The sequence below is a fragment of the Helicoverpa armigera genome, chromosome 28 (assembly GCF_030705265.1).
Source record: "Helicoverpa armigera isolate CAAS_96S chromosome 28, ASM3070526v1, whole genome shotgun sequence".
Taxonomy (NCBI): domain Eukaryota; kingdom Metazoa; phylum Arthropoda; class Insecta; order Lepidoptera; family Noctuidae; genus Helicoverpa; species Helicoverpa armigera.
Window position 1 is genome coordinate 5,043,798 of NC_087147.1, and position 14,411 is coordinate 5,058,208.

Here is a 14,411-nt window from a genome sequence, read left to right on the forward strand (position 1 = left end):
CATGCTGTACACTTACTGCCAAACTAGCGACAGGCTTCTTAGAGCGCGTGAGTCGGTTTCGCTACGCAAAAACTACTTTTATCAGGCTGGGTATCAGTAGGAAGCTGAACGCCCCAAGAGTATGCGAAAAAAAGACTCCAAATTTTTAAGGCGTCGAATGGCTGACTTCAAAGAAGCAAAGTTATTAAGCGAGTTGTGTACTTCATTAATAGTCGTTCATTATGAGACGAGCGCAAGATCCTGCTTACCTTTTACAGAAATGTATAAACATCACAACTTGGAATTGATCAAAATCCCAACCGAGGACCACCCATGGTTTAAAAATTTCTGAAAACCCCAAAAGGGATATGTTGCTTATAGTTTTATTGTTGTTTCAGTATCAACAAGGTAATCAGGCTGGCAATTCGCAGGAAGCGCAACAAGCGTGGGCACAATACTATCAGGTAACTAAGCATTGCATTTATATTACAATCCTTTTTAGCTTACACAAACTAGTAGTTTCACCAGATTCTTGCGGGAGAGAAACAAAGACTTTTCAGACACAAAGTCACATATTTTGATGTATAAGTTGTATTACTGCCGATTTGCGTCAAAATCCTTTCAGCGGTATGCGCGTGAAAGAGCAAAAACTTAGTAGTGCATCAGAAAAATCCTGTTGGTTACAACAACTTGTCGACACGATATAAAAATACTAATCTTTAACACGTTTCCTTGCATCGATGACCTTGTAAATCGTCTACCTTATTACAATAAATTACATATGTACATACTTATATACACTGCTGTAGAGTAACAACATAATTTTTTCGCAGAACTACGGCGGCACGAACGCAAACAACGCCAATAACGCGGTCGCCGGAAACGACAAGAAGTGATCCCCTCTCCTCAACGGTACCGCGCGTGACGTCACCGCCGGTACTCTATACACGACACAAACAAACATCTCTATTCACCACGAATATATTCCTGTATACACGTAGGACATACCCATGGAGGGTAAAATGACGAGCGGAGATGTCATGACGGAAAATTGACACTCCCACCGTGCGTATTTGACGTACAAGAAGGCGCCTGACCTACCTGCGTTATAGCACCTCCGCTCATCTTTCCATGCTCCATGAGTGTACATTTACAGCCTTTTTACGAAGATACTGTATGCATTGCAAATTAGTTTTTGTATTAAAGACACAGCTTTACAGGTGAAAAGTTAATAATAAAGATAAATTCACTTGAAAAAAAAAAATGACCTACACAAGTAGAAAAAGAGGTAATATTTGGAGGAAATCTTAACTCTAAAAGTCACTAAAGTTCCTTCAAAGTTACTGCCTCTAGCAGGGAGATATTTCACGTTGAAAAAGCAATAAGAATTCTTTCGATAGACACACGAATTTGTCGATCGAAAAGTGATTCGGCAAATTAATTTACTTATTAGTAAAACTGTTTATACATCTTTATAAGATGCACTTTATTTCGTGTACAGTATTGTAACGTGATGTCTATATATGTGCATGTATTAAATATAATTAATAATATTGAATTGTTGCAAAATTATAAACGACACATGGTTAGGTAAAAATAATGTTTTCTTCACTGATTAACTAAAAGCATGACTGCACACAATTATTTGAGATCACAAAGAGTGCTGTTTTTGCAAAATATTACAATAAAATTTATATCGCGAATGTGTATCATACAGTTAATGCTCAATATTAAGAGGAGTCTAGTTAAGTTTGTATACGAGTTAAAAGTTATCACAAAAATATTTTTCCTGTTTTATTATGTCGTCGGAAAGGGTAAGAGGTTTTTAGGCTGCCCGACCACGTCAGACTTAGGATAAATAACCGGACCGATCTTTTGTAGGACGTGCGTTGCACTATTGCTATCAGTTGTTCAGTAGTCTATTTGTCTCCTACAAAAAATCGGACACCGACTATCGGACGTTGGCGGGCAGCCTTAGAATCGCTAACATATCGACGTTGCAAAGGTCAAATATGCAGTTGAATAATTCTGTAGTCGCATTGGTTGCCAACAATTAGTGGAGCTTTTGATAATAATTAGACAAAACGCTAGATTACTAGTTTACAACGCAACGTATAGTGATACATATTCCTACAGTATTTAGGTGATACCAAAATAAATAAACTAAGTATTTTGCCACTTGTAAATATATTTAGACATTAACAACCCCTTACAAAATATTACTTACACTACCGTATCTTATTATAAGTATCTAGAATTGCATTAATTTCTCGAATAAACTACAAACTGTTTTGTTTTATTTATGAGTGGTTTTATACGTTTTTCGGTCAGTGCCTGACTCATATTGGGAAGTGATTTAATGTTAAGAATGGGCCACTTACGACCCTCCAAACCTGTAGTGTACATAACATAGGTTTTGTTTTATTTCGCCTTTGCATTGTCGTCAAACAAACTGAATATAGGGGTCCCGAATGTTCTATGCAGTTGACAGCTGTCAGTGATGACAGCTGTCAGTTGTGAGTTCAAAAAAACGGTCAGATTATTCATCAATGTTAAAATATTTTGTTGTCTTGCAATTTGTTGTTTTATTATATTTTCGTGCAATCGACGTGACAAGACAAAGAAATGAAATGACTCGTATGTAATAAGGTTTATTATCACGGTTAAAAAAGTTTAATATATTTTCGCCAAAACTTCTTTCAGTCATGTCTGAATTGACATTTTTGTTTTTTATTTTTGTTGTTGTATCTTTGTGTGTGAGTTTTTGACAACGAGTGGAGTCTCATGCATTGGTGTTAGCAAAGCTATGTACATAAACATCTCATAGTACTATACTCAGTACAACGACAACATGTCTAAATACCTATTTCAAGTCAAAATCAATTCATCATCTCACTTCATGAGATTTATTTTTAATTTAGTGTTACAATTGTTAAAAATTAAGACGGAGAATATTGTCAAAGACTTTGCTCATGTTCAAACATCAGAAGTTATTGCAATGTAATTAGATATTATTTGCATTTTAAGTTGTATGTTTAGTTAACATCGTTAAAAGTAATCTGATTCATTTCAATATGTGTTGTCATTTTCACTCAATAGATTATGCCCAAATGTTTGGGAGTATTGTTTTTGAAATACTACATAAGGCACGGAGGTGACTTTAATTTTAGTTATTTTAGGTATACAATAAAATAAATCGGGGGTTAGTAAGTAATTGTAAGTTTTGTAATGACTAAGTTACGCTAAGTAACAAGTGAATGAGTGAGTGAATGATAAGCTTATAGCTTTGTGTACAAATGTTTTAGTTAGGAGTGTGTTCGAATGTCACTACTGATAATGATTTAATAATAAAACGTATTCAATAAGATGTTTTCGTTTCATTAATTATCCCTTTTACACAACCCTTAAACAGTTCCTCGGTTTAAGAAAACTTGTGAAATAACAAACTGGCATCACTCTAGAAAATAATTTAAAACACCTGCCATCCTTTTCTACCACCTATAAACCTAGTGACACCCATTTAAAAAGGCATATAGGTACATCCTCACATAGGAATTTCTACGCATGATTGAATAAAAATCAAAGTACGCTTACTTAATGGTTTTATCGACGCCTGTCGGAGATTGATCGATCATCGGCCTCTATAAACACATTAATCAATATTACGTAATATCCAGGAACATACATTGCGTTACGTTATAAAATAACTTTAGTACGCTAGGAAACTTCGATTCAATCAATATTAAGATTGGGATCGCTTTAGACACCGTTTTCATTATTGAATCTGTCTTCCGTAACTAAATGAGGAAATTTTTGCTAATTATTTACTTTATGTACCTCAGGATTACCAATATTTAAAATATATCACGTATTGCTTAATTCCGTTTTTCTTTTGATTTATCTAACCGCATTTTTCTTTTACATAACCCATTTATCGAGGAAGGCTAAATATAGCATGGCTACTGTATATCCTGGCGCGCGGAGTAGTTCCTACAGGGACGCGAGTGAAACCACTGGATGAAACAAGTGAATCATACTATAGTAAGGGATCAAGATGAAAGTGCATTGTAACTTACCTATCATACCAAACGACCACATTCTCATTAAAAATACCGGAAACAACCAAAGCGTATTGTTATTCCTATTGTCATAATACCAAATTCGATTCATGCAATACACATCTAAGTTCGCATGAATAATTTAATTCACGATGTTGGATTGGATGTTCATTACATAACCAATCAAACAAAAATAACTGTGGCCCGATTCTCCTAATTTTACTTAAGCGTCATACGATTCACGTTCGACTCGATTCGACTGATATCCAATCCCGACTCGATTACGATTGAAGCGTATGTGGCATTCCGCTATTTTTTCTTTGAAATAAACGTTTTTATCCTTTTCTGTCATTCAATAATGAATCATTTTGTCTGCAAATGATTTACGATTGCAAAATGATTGTACAGCAAAGTACCGTATAGACCAAAATCACCAAAATAGCAGACCAATCGCACACCAATCAAATGTCAATCGAATACGATTGGTCTTTTATTAGTAGCAGAATGCCCGATATGGTTAAAACTGCTATAACGATCATATTGCGATTCGATTTCTATTCGATTTTGACATTAATAACTTAGGAGAATCGGGCCCCTGAACGCTTAGATCATTTGACTAATCGGATCCGCCGTGAGCACAAATCTATGCGAAAGAGTGTCCACAATTTTTATGGGGACGAGGCACGAAATACGAATAGTGCACGAGGAACGAATAGTGATATCTCATTTATGCATTTTCAGTTTTTTTCGAAACAAAATTGAAAAATTAATTTATGAAATACCTAAAAGCATAAAACATACAATGTACCTAAGTAAGAGTACTAGCATGCGATGCGAGTATGAGGGTCATAACTGAGCCTTTGGAAAGGCATATCCAGTGCTTAAACTCTCTAAGAACGAAAATAACAGCGGGGCATTTGCAACAAGTTTACTTAATTGTCAATTTACGTCGTATGCATGCAGGAAATAAGCTTGGAATTTTAGAATAAACGGTCGGCAGGAATCTTAACTGCCGGCGCACGCGTTTAGGTATATTTATTTTTTATGAACCTTACGGACTCTTATGAACTCCCCTTATGTTCTCCTCTTATGTTCTCCTCTTATGTACCCCTCTTATGTACTCTCTTATGTGCTCCCTCTATTATAATGAGTTATAGGGCTGTGACTTACAGTTTTTGAAGAGGTATCGATAGAAAACTTTGCCTTTGTGTTATTTGAAATAATTTTTAGTATTCGTCCATAGCTGTTTTTGGTTTTTATTTACTTTTTTGACAAGGGAAGTAGTCTCTGAGGTGGTAAATTGATGTTCCATGATCAATCGTGGCCGGCAAGTCAACTCGCATTATTGCAAGTTATAACGTACAATGTTTTTTTTACAATATTGCCTGTTGCGCTTATCTCTAAAACCAACTTTAAGATCTACATAAACATAAACAATAACTTATCTTCACAGTAAAATCTAATCTCAAACCCGACTTAACGAGTCATAGACAGCCCTGCGTTTACTTTCTACGTGACCGCCGTGTTCTGACGTAATCGACCAGAGATAATCGCAGATCGAACGCCGCTCCTAATTACTTGATGCACAGATGTATGTAGGCGAGTTGGCACCAGCTTAGACGATTTAAAAATCTGGAATCGCCATTAGTTTTCGTTTAGCGGCGGATGTAACGTTAACAACCTTAATTTACTTGTGATGTTACATTTATTTTTCCTTTTATATACTCTCCTTTAACACACTCTTATTTACTATCCTATGTAGGTACGCCTTATGTATTTCAATTGAATGAATTGAAATCGTAATTTTCGGCCATGTCGTTTGGATATGCCTAACTTTTTTTGTAGGGTGGCTGAACCCGCCCTTGTGACAAATGTACCGCCTCACTTATACTTAGTATACCTAACATATGTGTGTCAATATTTTATTGTGCTTGTGTGTAACGATGAAATCGATAATGCATTTGTAACCTACCATTATTTCTTGCATTGCCTCGTCTAAATTGGCAGACTTTTTCACGCAGAGATTTCTTGTCAGGGCGGTTCCGGTAATTTAAATGCTCTAACCGGCTAATTATCTAAAGCCTATTTATTAAAAAGATAACTGACAGATTATTTATGGCCAACATATGCTGACTTTGTTGTGCCACTTCTTCTTGTTAGCAAAAATGTTAAGAAGTGGTGAAGGGTGGGCGTTTGAAATATTAGATGTTATATGATACCTACTTAAATGAGTTTTTAAGTAGGTACAGTAAGTACCTGTGTACAATGAAGATTGCTTGTTCTGTTTCGGAAGGCATCTTAATTGGTGGGCCAAATATTCTATCACAAGCTGATGCGAAAACTCATTTGAAAACTAATCTTGAATCGGGGCTAAACACAAAATCAAAAGCGTAAGGGAAGATTCAAAACGGAACATGCATCGCGTAATATCGGTCGCGTAACGCCAAAACAGACAAATATACGATAAAACATTCAATAATTCACACGCAATTCACACCCGATGATGCGTTAGTGCGTCGATCATACATTTACGATACGCTCGACGCATTTTCCCTCATATATGGAGCTTTCTAATAAGAAAAAGCATTCCTAGATTTTGAAATAATACTTTTGTGTTAGGAAGCCCATTTACTGAAGGATGCTAAGTCTGAAAGCACGCGATCATTCCCAAGGGCCGCAGACGCCGGTGAAACCGCTGGCGGAAGCTATATATATGGCTATAGAGCAAAAAGGCCATCACGTTAAACCTCTCGAATTCCATGGCTAATCTTTCAATTCATATAACATAGCTAATCGCTCCACTTACTTTCGCTTGCGGCTTTACTTACGTCATGTTACTAGTAGCTGGTATTAATACTAGCTGCTCCTCGCGGTTTCACTCGTGTCCAGGGGATCATTTATCGTAATCTGGAAAAAGTAGCACTTACTTGGGGTCTAGACTAAATGTGTAGGTACATAGGTATACTTAAATTGGATCAGTAGTTTTGGCGTGAAAGACTGTCAGACAAAGTTACTTTTGCATTTTGCAATATATAAATAATTAGTAAGGAATGCTACGATGTTATTATTGCTTTACCTACGCGGTCAGTCTGAGGATGAGTAGGTAATCTTGCTAGTTCCTCCGCGAGATGGAATTCATCTACGAAAGAAGAAAAGACAGAACGAGCAGATTACTACAGAAATGCCAGTTTACACATAGTTAAACAAACAAATGACAGCTTTACCAATATGTCATTTCAAAATGACGTCTACGAACAAAACAATTGCGGAATTTATCTTAGATTTCAAGCACACTTTAGTACTTAACACATGCACATTGCAAGATGCGTTGACCCGTCATTACTGGTCGAAAACTCGTTTGCATAGCTCATTATATTATGTACTTTCTGCAAGACTTTGCACTTAGATAGATAGCTTGCGATATTATGTGGATGATGCTTAAAGTGTGAGTTCCTACTAAGGTAGATTTACGAAGAAGTTAGAAGCATTGTAACTAAATAATTAGAGTGTAGGTAGAAGACAGTTTGTGAGGCAGAGGAGATCTTGGCTAAGTAACACTGGGTTATCGATCATAATCTTTGGTACCTGATAATTACGTGTTCTGAATACAGAACACAGAAATCCTGACAGCCAGCATAATCAAGGATTATCAGGCTGAACTGCTAAAAAGGTTGAGGAAGTCACATAGGCAGTTGTTCCGTATAAAATACTCCTTAACTGCACCCGGTTAGACTGGAAGCCGACCCCATTATATTTGGAAAGAAGCTAGGCAGACATATTTATGAGACATTTAAAATCCACGCATTATCAACTTGCTTTTTTATTTAATTCTGTAATGGAATCGAATGGTAACATCAGTCGGTATTCTTACGCAATATAAGTATGTTAAGTGTCCATACAATCTTAGGTGTTTCACAGACACGTGTGAAGTGAATTTTGTTGCTAACTTTGTGGAGTAATCTTTTAGGTTTTAGGCATATAAATATTAGCCTATACTTTAGTTTAAATAGCGGGAACAATATTGCATATTATTTGGGGGTAAGGTCTGCAGCTCTCGTTCAAATACTTAATTATATATTATCGGAAATCAGCAAGTAGTGCGCTGAAGTTTTTTGCACATTTTAACCATTGCGTAGCCATTTCAATTTGATTGCAATAATACCTAATGGATCCCTTTAGAGCCCGGATTTGTTCTGGCCAGTAATGGCTATATGATAGCTGCAATTTTCTGTTATGCTTAGCAGGTAATTTGTAACATCATACATTTATACTTATAGCCTAGACTGGACTATCAAAAACAATGGAAAGCAAAAATATTCCCTGAATGACGTGCTTGAGAGCGGATTATTGGAAAGTACCAAATTCGAATCTACCGGAAAACTTCGTCCCATTAATATCATAAAGGCGAAATTTTTGATATAATAGGCTGCTATGCGAATAATCTAGGAACTGAATGGAATTAGATGACTTAGATAGAAGTACATCAGAATAACGTATGTATATGCACTAAGTACCTGAATATAATGCGGTCGCGGAAAGTACATAGGTCCCTTGGGATTAGTTGGGATATGTTACTTTAGTATATTTATCTCATTGCGAAATTCTGCGTGATGGGCTACTTAAAATCTATGTTAACGACCTCCAAAACAATTTTAATCAATACGCATATCAGATTATATTATCTGACATAATACTAGAGTATTACTTTCAAACATTCACAAACCGGTTACTATCACGCTCCTACAAAAATTTGAACTGTACGGCGTACCAATGTATTTTGACACTTACTTCGTTTTTGACACTTGATTTGACAGTTCAATTTATACTGGGCATACAGTAATTAAAAAGTTACATCAACTTTTTCGCACGGTTGTTTGTAAATAAGTGTTTTAAGTGAATAGTATAACTATTATATTAGTTATGTCATTCTTTAATTGTTGTTTTTGTGTTTAAGCCGTCATTTTGATAATGATCTCCGTAAGAAAGTATAACAATGTGTTAGGTTGTCATTTTCGCGCGTAAATAGGAATTTCTTTTTAGGCGCGTTCACATTCTCACGCTAGGATCTTAATCTATGTTTAAAGTACCTTCTTATCTCCATTGAAATATGAAAAAAAGTTGTTCATTTATGTGCATCTTGTAAGAAATCTCAATTGAAAAAAATAAATAATTAATACGCGGTTTACGCAAATAATACACGCTGAAATCCTATATTCTGTCTACCAATACAGTAACATACCGCCAGTGGCGGCCCTAGGGGTGTGCGAACTGTGCCATCGCACAGGGCCTCGCGCTTGGGGGGCCTCGCGCTACAAACCAAACTAATATAAAAAAAAAAACATAATTAAAAAATATATATCTGGTACAAGAAAAAAAAAATCTTTATTTCTAATTCATTCTGCGTTTACTTTTTGAGTCCTCAATTTAACAAAAAGTTGAAACACCAAAGTAACAAAAACAACTGGCTCTCGATCCAGTCACGGATTCTTTTTATTTGTGCTTAATTCCGAGTTTAATTGGGAGTCCTTAAACAAACAATTAAAAAAGAATCGCTGCGCTCGCGGCTGTTCACTTGACAGTGCCTTTCCTTCTTTCTAACTTGATTAGATTACAACTTGATTACTTTTATGTCCCAAAACTCAAAAATTTTCGCGCTCGCTACGCTCGCGACTTCATCTTGCGCTGTTGTTTATTATACAAGTTTAAGCGCTTTCGTGACCCAAAGATCAAAATTCAAAATCGAATAGAAATTGAATAGCAATATGATCGCAATAGCAGTTTTAACCATATCGGGTATTCTGCTACTAATATAAGACCAATCGTATACCAACGACATTCGATTGGTTTGCGATTGGTTTGCTATTTTGGTGATTTTGGTATATACGGTAGTCTGCTCTACAATCATATTGCAATCGTAAATCATTTGCAGACAAAATTATTCATTATTGAAAAACAGAAAAGGATAAAAACGTTTATTTCAAAGAAAATAGCGGCATGCCACATACGCTTCAATCGTAATTGAGTCGGGATTGGATCTCAGTCGAACGTGAATCGTATCTCGATTTCAGTATCCAGATTTCAGCCCTTGCTATTTTTTCGATCGAAAATGACGTTGTTCATTCATTCGATGCTTTAATTAAAGATTTTAGTCTTAAGAGAAGTCGCAAGCATCAGATCATTTTAATATTTGTTAATTTTGTGATTCTTTAAATATGAAGTGTAGTAAAAATAAAATTTTCTTAATTTGTTTAACTTGAGCATTTCTCCTCAAACATGACGATTAGCTAAATCAAAACACCAGCTCACTCTCGCAACACATATTTTTCACGTAGGACAAAGGGCCTCGCATAGACCTGCCGCACGTAGCCTCGCAATGGCTAGGGCCGCCGCTGCATACCGCCGATTACCGTTACATACCACATTGTTATAGGAAGATAACGTAAGAGGCATACGATAGGTACTATAATATCTCGGAAGATGAGGAAATAAGCTCATTAGTTTCTGTAAAACAATAGCAAAGAACTTAGGTAGCAGACCATGAAATTAGTCAGGAAATACTGAGATATTGCAGACATACTGTACCAGTGCCGACCATAAAGTTTGTGAATCAAAAAGTTCGATAAACGGATCACAATTGTATAATCAGACTCCTTTTTCATTTTCCACTAATATTTTTACTTTTAAAGCAGAGTTAATTTCGCATTAAAAATGCGTCTAGTATGTAAACTTCCGAGTGAAACTAAAATTAACTTTGTCCGTCTGTCTGTCTGTCTGTCTGTCCGGCTGTCAGGCTAAAACTACTGAACCGATTTAATTAAATGTTCGGTACACATTGAGACATAGATCATATATACTTTTATACTAATATATAATGAAGAGGCACATTTTTTTTTGTTTGTCTGTACCCTAAAGGCTCCGAAACTATTGAACTGGTTTGAAATGTTATTTCACTGTTTTAAAGCTACCTACACTCTTTCCGAGTAACATAGGCTATATTCGGGAAGCAGCATTGGCAAAAAAAAAAAAAAAAATTTTCTTTATTATTACTTGACCCTGTATCTTCTGGCACAATACACCAGTTCACTACTAATCTAAAAATAGTTTGCCCACAAAGAAAGTAGCATATAAACTGATACCGCGAAAGTGTAATATAATCGGGTCAGTTTCCATATAATCCACGTAGGTAATGTGATGCAGGTGGACCGCATCTAAGGCTCTTTTCATTAGGCTTGATACACGGTACATAGATTGAGCAACTGTGTGCGAATTTAAATCGGTTTTAGAATCAAAATGTCTGAGGTCGGATCTAAGATAGTAAAATGACTAGTCGCGAAAGTCATGCCTTGCACCTGTTGTGACTCCTCTGACAAAAAAAGCGGGAGTTGACCATAGTGAAGGCAGAGTTTTAACCACCTCGTTTCCCCGAACACTGGCGAAAGGTAGGAATTTTCATCGCTATATAAAACAAGGAATAGTGACTTGCTTATTATATGCAGGTAGATATAAAAATACTGAGATCTGGTGGTCACAAGCCGCGACTCCTGTGCAAAATTTCAGTTGTCTCACTAACACGGTTCATGAGATACAGCCTAGTGATAGACAAACAGTGAATTCTCAGTTATATGGTCCCATTTAATATTTCGGGTACGGAACCCTAAAACACTAGACAAATACGAAACAATAAAACATATTTTTATATCTTAATCGCTGCAGTTGCAATAGCAACAATTTAATCTTGAAGTAAACTGCAACCATAAACAATTGATTTATGGTATCGTCCTCAAAGCTAAGTAGAGTGTATCGTATTGTTGCCGCTATTTCCGTGGGTTTCATCAAACACTAGATTTAAGATTATCTCTGGATGTAGAAGATGCGTCATCTTCGTTATTATATTGAGATCTATTGCAATGGTTAACTAGTGCTATTATTAGAGAAATAGTTTGGATTATTTGTTTGTTAAAGGCTAAAATTACTGAACCGATTTAAAAATAATTTTACGTTGACAGACTGTTGAGAAGCTACAATATCCCCGGGGTACAAAGGTTGTATTTTCTCGGGTACGGGGAGTATTTTCCTAAATGGGTACAAATAGTTACAGATCAGTTACAGATCTGCAGAAACAGATGTTTAATTTTAGTAGTTTTTAGGAAGTCATATAGTCCTAAAATGTATCCAGATTTATGTAATTCTTCAATTTTCAAACCAAGTTATATTGCGGTAGAAGCGTGCTGTCCTAATCAACGTAGGACTTTCCCTTTTAATAAAACGCTCAGATGTGTAACTTATTTCTGTTTTCATTAAACTTAGTTAACAAAGTTACTGAATATTATTAGTTTCTGCCTTCTTTCATCGAAACTGTTTAAGGCTTGGCTCATTTGAACATAGCCTATCTCCTTCGATAAATGAGCTATTTAATACTAAAAGATTTTTTGAATTATCGAAACTTGAATTCCTGAGGTCAAGCAAACAGGGGCCCGATTCTCCTAATTTTACTTAAGCGACCTTCGATTGACGTTCGACTCGATTCGATTGAGATCCAATCCCGCTTCGATTACGATTGAAGCGTATGTGGCATTCCGCTATGTTTTCTTTGAAATAAACGTTTTTATCCTTTTCTGTCATTCAATAATGAATCATTTTGTCTGCAAATGATTTACGATTGCAAAATGATTGTACAGCAAACTACCGTATAGACCAAAATCATCAAAATAGCAGACCAATCGCACACCAATCAAATGTCAATCGAATACGATTGGTCTTTTATTAGTAGCAGAATGCCCGATATGGTTAAAACTGCTATTACGATCATATTTCTATTCGATTTTGACATTATTAACTTAGGAGAATCGGGGCCCAGGTTTTATAATAATATTACCTGGTACCTACCTATAGATAACGCACTTATTAAATTAGGTATACTTATGTCTACTAAACATTAATTTCTATCATGTATTATAAATATATAACCCAACAATTGCGACAGGCCAAATAATAAACACATGTTACGTACTTATAACCATACTTGGTCAAGTTGACAACTTCCTAATTATTCTACTAAGTTATGTAAGGTAGTACCTGTATGTACCTTCCCAGTTTATTATTTACATACTGGTAGACAATCTGGCTTTATGAGGCTAGAGAACTTTCTGTAATTCTCTATTAAATTTTATAACGAAATTACAAATTTTCATCATGTTTTCATCAAACATAAAATATATTGCTTTTTAATGCTTTTAACGGTGGCAAATCTTTATGATATTGAAGTTCTTAAACAGAGGGTTGCACCGGCTTTGCTAGCATTCAATATTCTTTGTCAGTCTCCATAATATTAATTTCCATAAAAACCTTTTGCGTGTAATAAGGCATTAATCGAGTAAGCAAGGTAATTTTTCTAATTTCTTTGTATAGCTTGCTAGGACATAGGAAGAAACAATGAGACAATGGACTGTCTTGATGTTGGGATTGTAAAAAGATTTTGGGAGGATATAGTAGTATGATCTGTATTTGGATCTGAAATACCAATCAGCAAATGAAGCCGGATAACACAGCTAGTATAAAAATAACAACCGAACAAATCAACACAGTTTATATCAACTTAACCTTTCGGTCAATCATTATAAAATACCTTATTATAGGTAACTAAATAAGTAAGTAGCAGTAAGAATGTTTACATTTATTGGTTAACTTTCATTCCGTAATGCACAGGGGAGGGGTGAGGGGGGTAATGTACGAAGAACTGGTTAGTATTCACGTTTGATATAATACTTGCACTATCTATCGTTACTGAATGCAGAACTAATGGTGTGACATCATCATACTAGGTTTTCCCTGATGGGGTATACCATAGAGCCTCAAACTGGCGTTTCAGCCATATAAAAAAGTAAATAGGTAATATCCCTGCCACTTTTTACAAAAAACGGACGAAAAAAAAGTTCTCAATTTATCTAAATTCGTCCAAATTTCTGGACCCGGATTTGGTATTTTTTCTATTAAAATGGCGAAATAAAATCAACCCAAATTCTAAGAGCATACTCTCATGCTGCAAACTTTATTATCGTTCGATAGTCTGAACTGGCGATTGATAACAACGGAGAAAGAATTGGGAGTAGGTAGGTATGTGGAAACAGACTACCTACAATATTGGTTCAAAGTTGGATAGACCGGCCTACCAAAACATTCATTCTACTTACTATATATGTGACGGTTTATTTTCTATATTTTCTTTATTAGTTTTCTCTATCCTTATTTTATCTAATTAGTCCATCCTAAAGTTTTAAATTTATCGTTTTTAAGTGTGTAATAAAGTAAAGTCACTCAACAATCATATAAAAGAAACATAATACCTCTTCAGGCATAAAATGTATGAAACGAATG

The 14,411-nt window shown here is 35.5% G+C and overlaps 1 protein-coding gene across 2 annotated transcripts in view; it reads left to right on the top strand.

Annotated features, from left to right (window-relative positions):
• Nucleotides 1-995, top strand: part of LOC110371426 (heterogeneous nuclear ribonucleoprotein U-like protein 1) — a 31,954-nt gene extending 30,959 nt beyond the window's left edge. For both annotated transcript variants that reach the window (XM_064042459.1, XM_064042460.1), the window contains 2 exons: nucleotides 378-443; nucleotides 813-995. In XM_064042459.1, the coding sequence (XP_063898529.1) occupies nucleotides 378-443; nucleotides 813-875 (129 nt within the window). In that variant the 3' untranslated portion in view covers nucleotides 876-995. The remainder of the gene's footprint in view (nucleotides 1-377; nucleotides 444-812) is intronic.
• The last annotated feature ends 13,416 nt before the right edge of the window (nucleotides 996-14,411 follow it).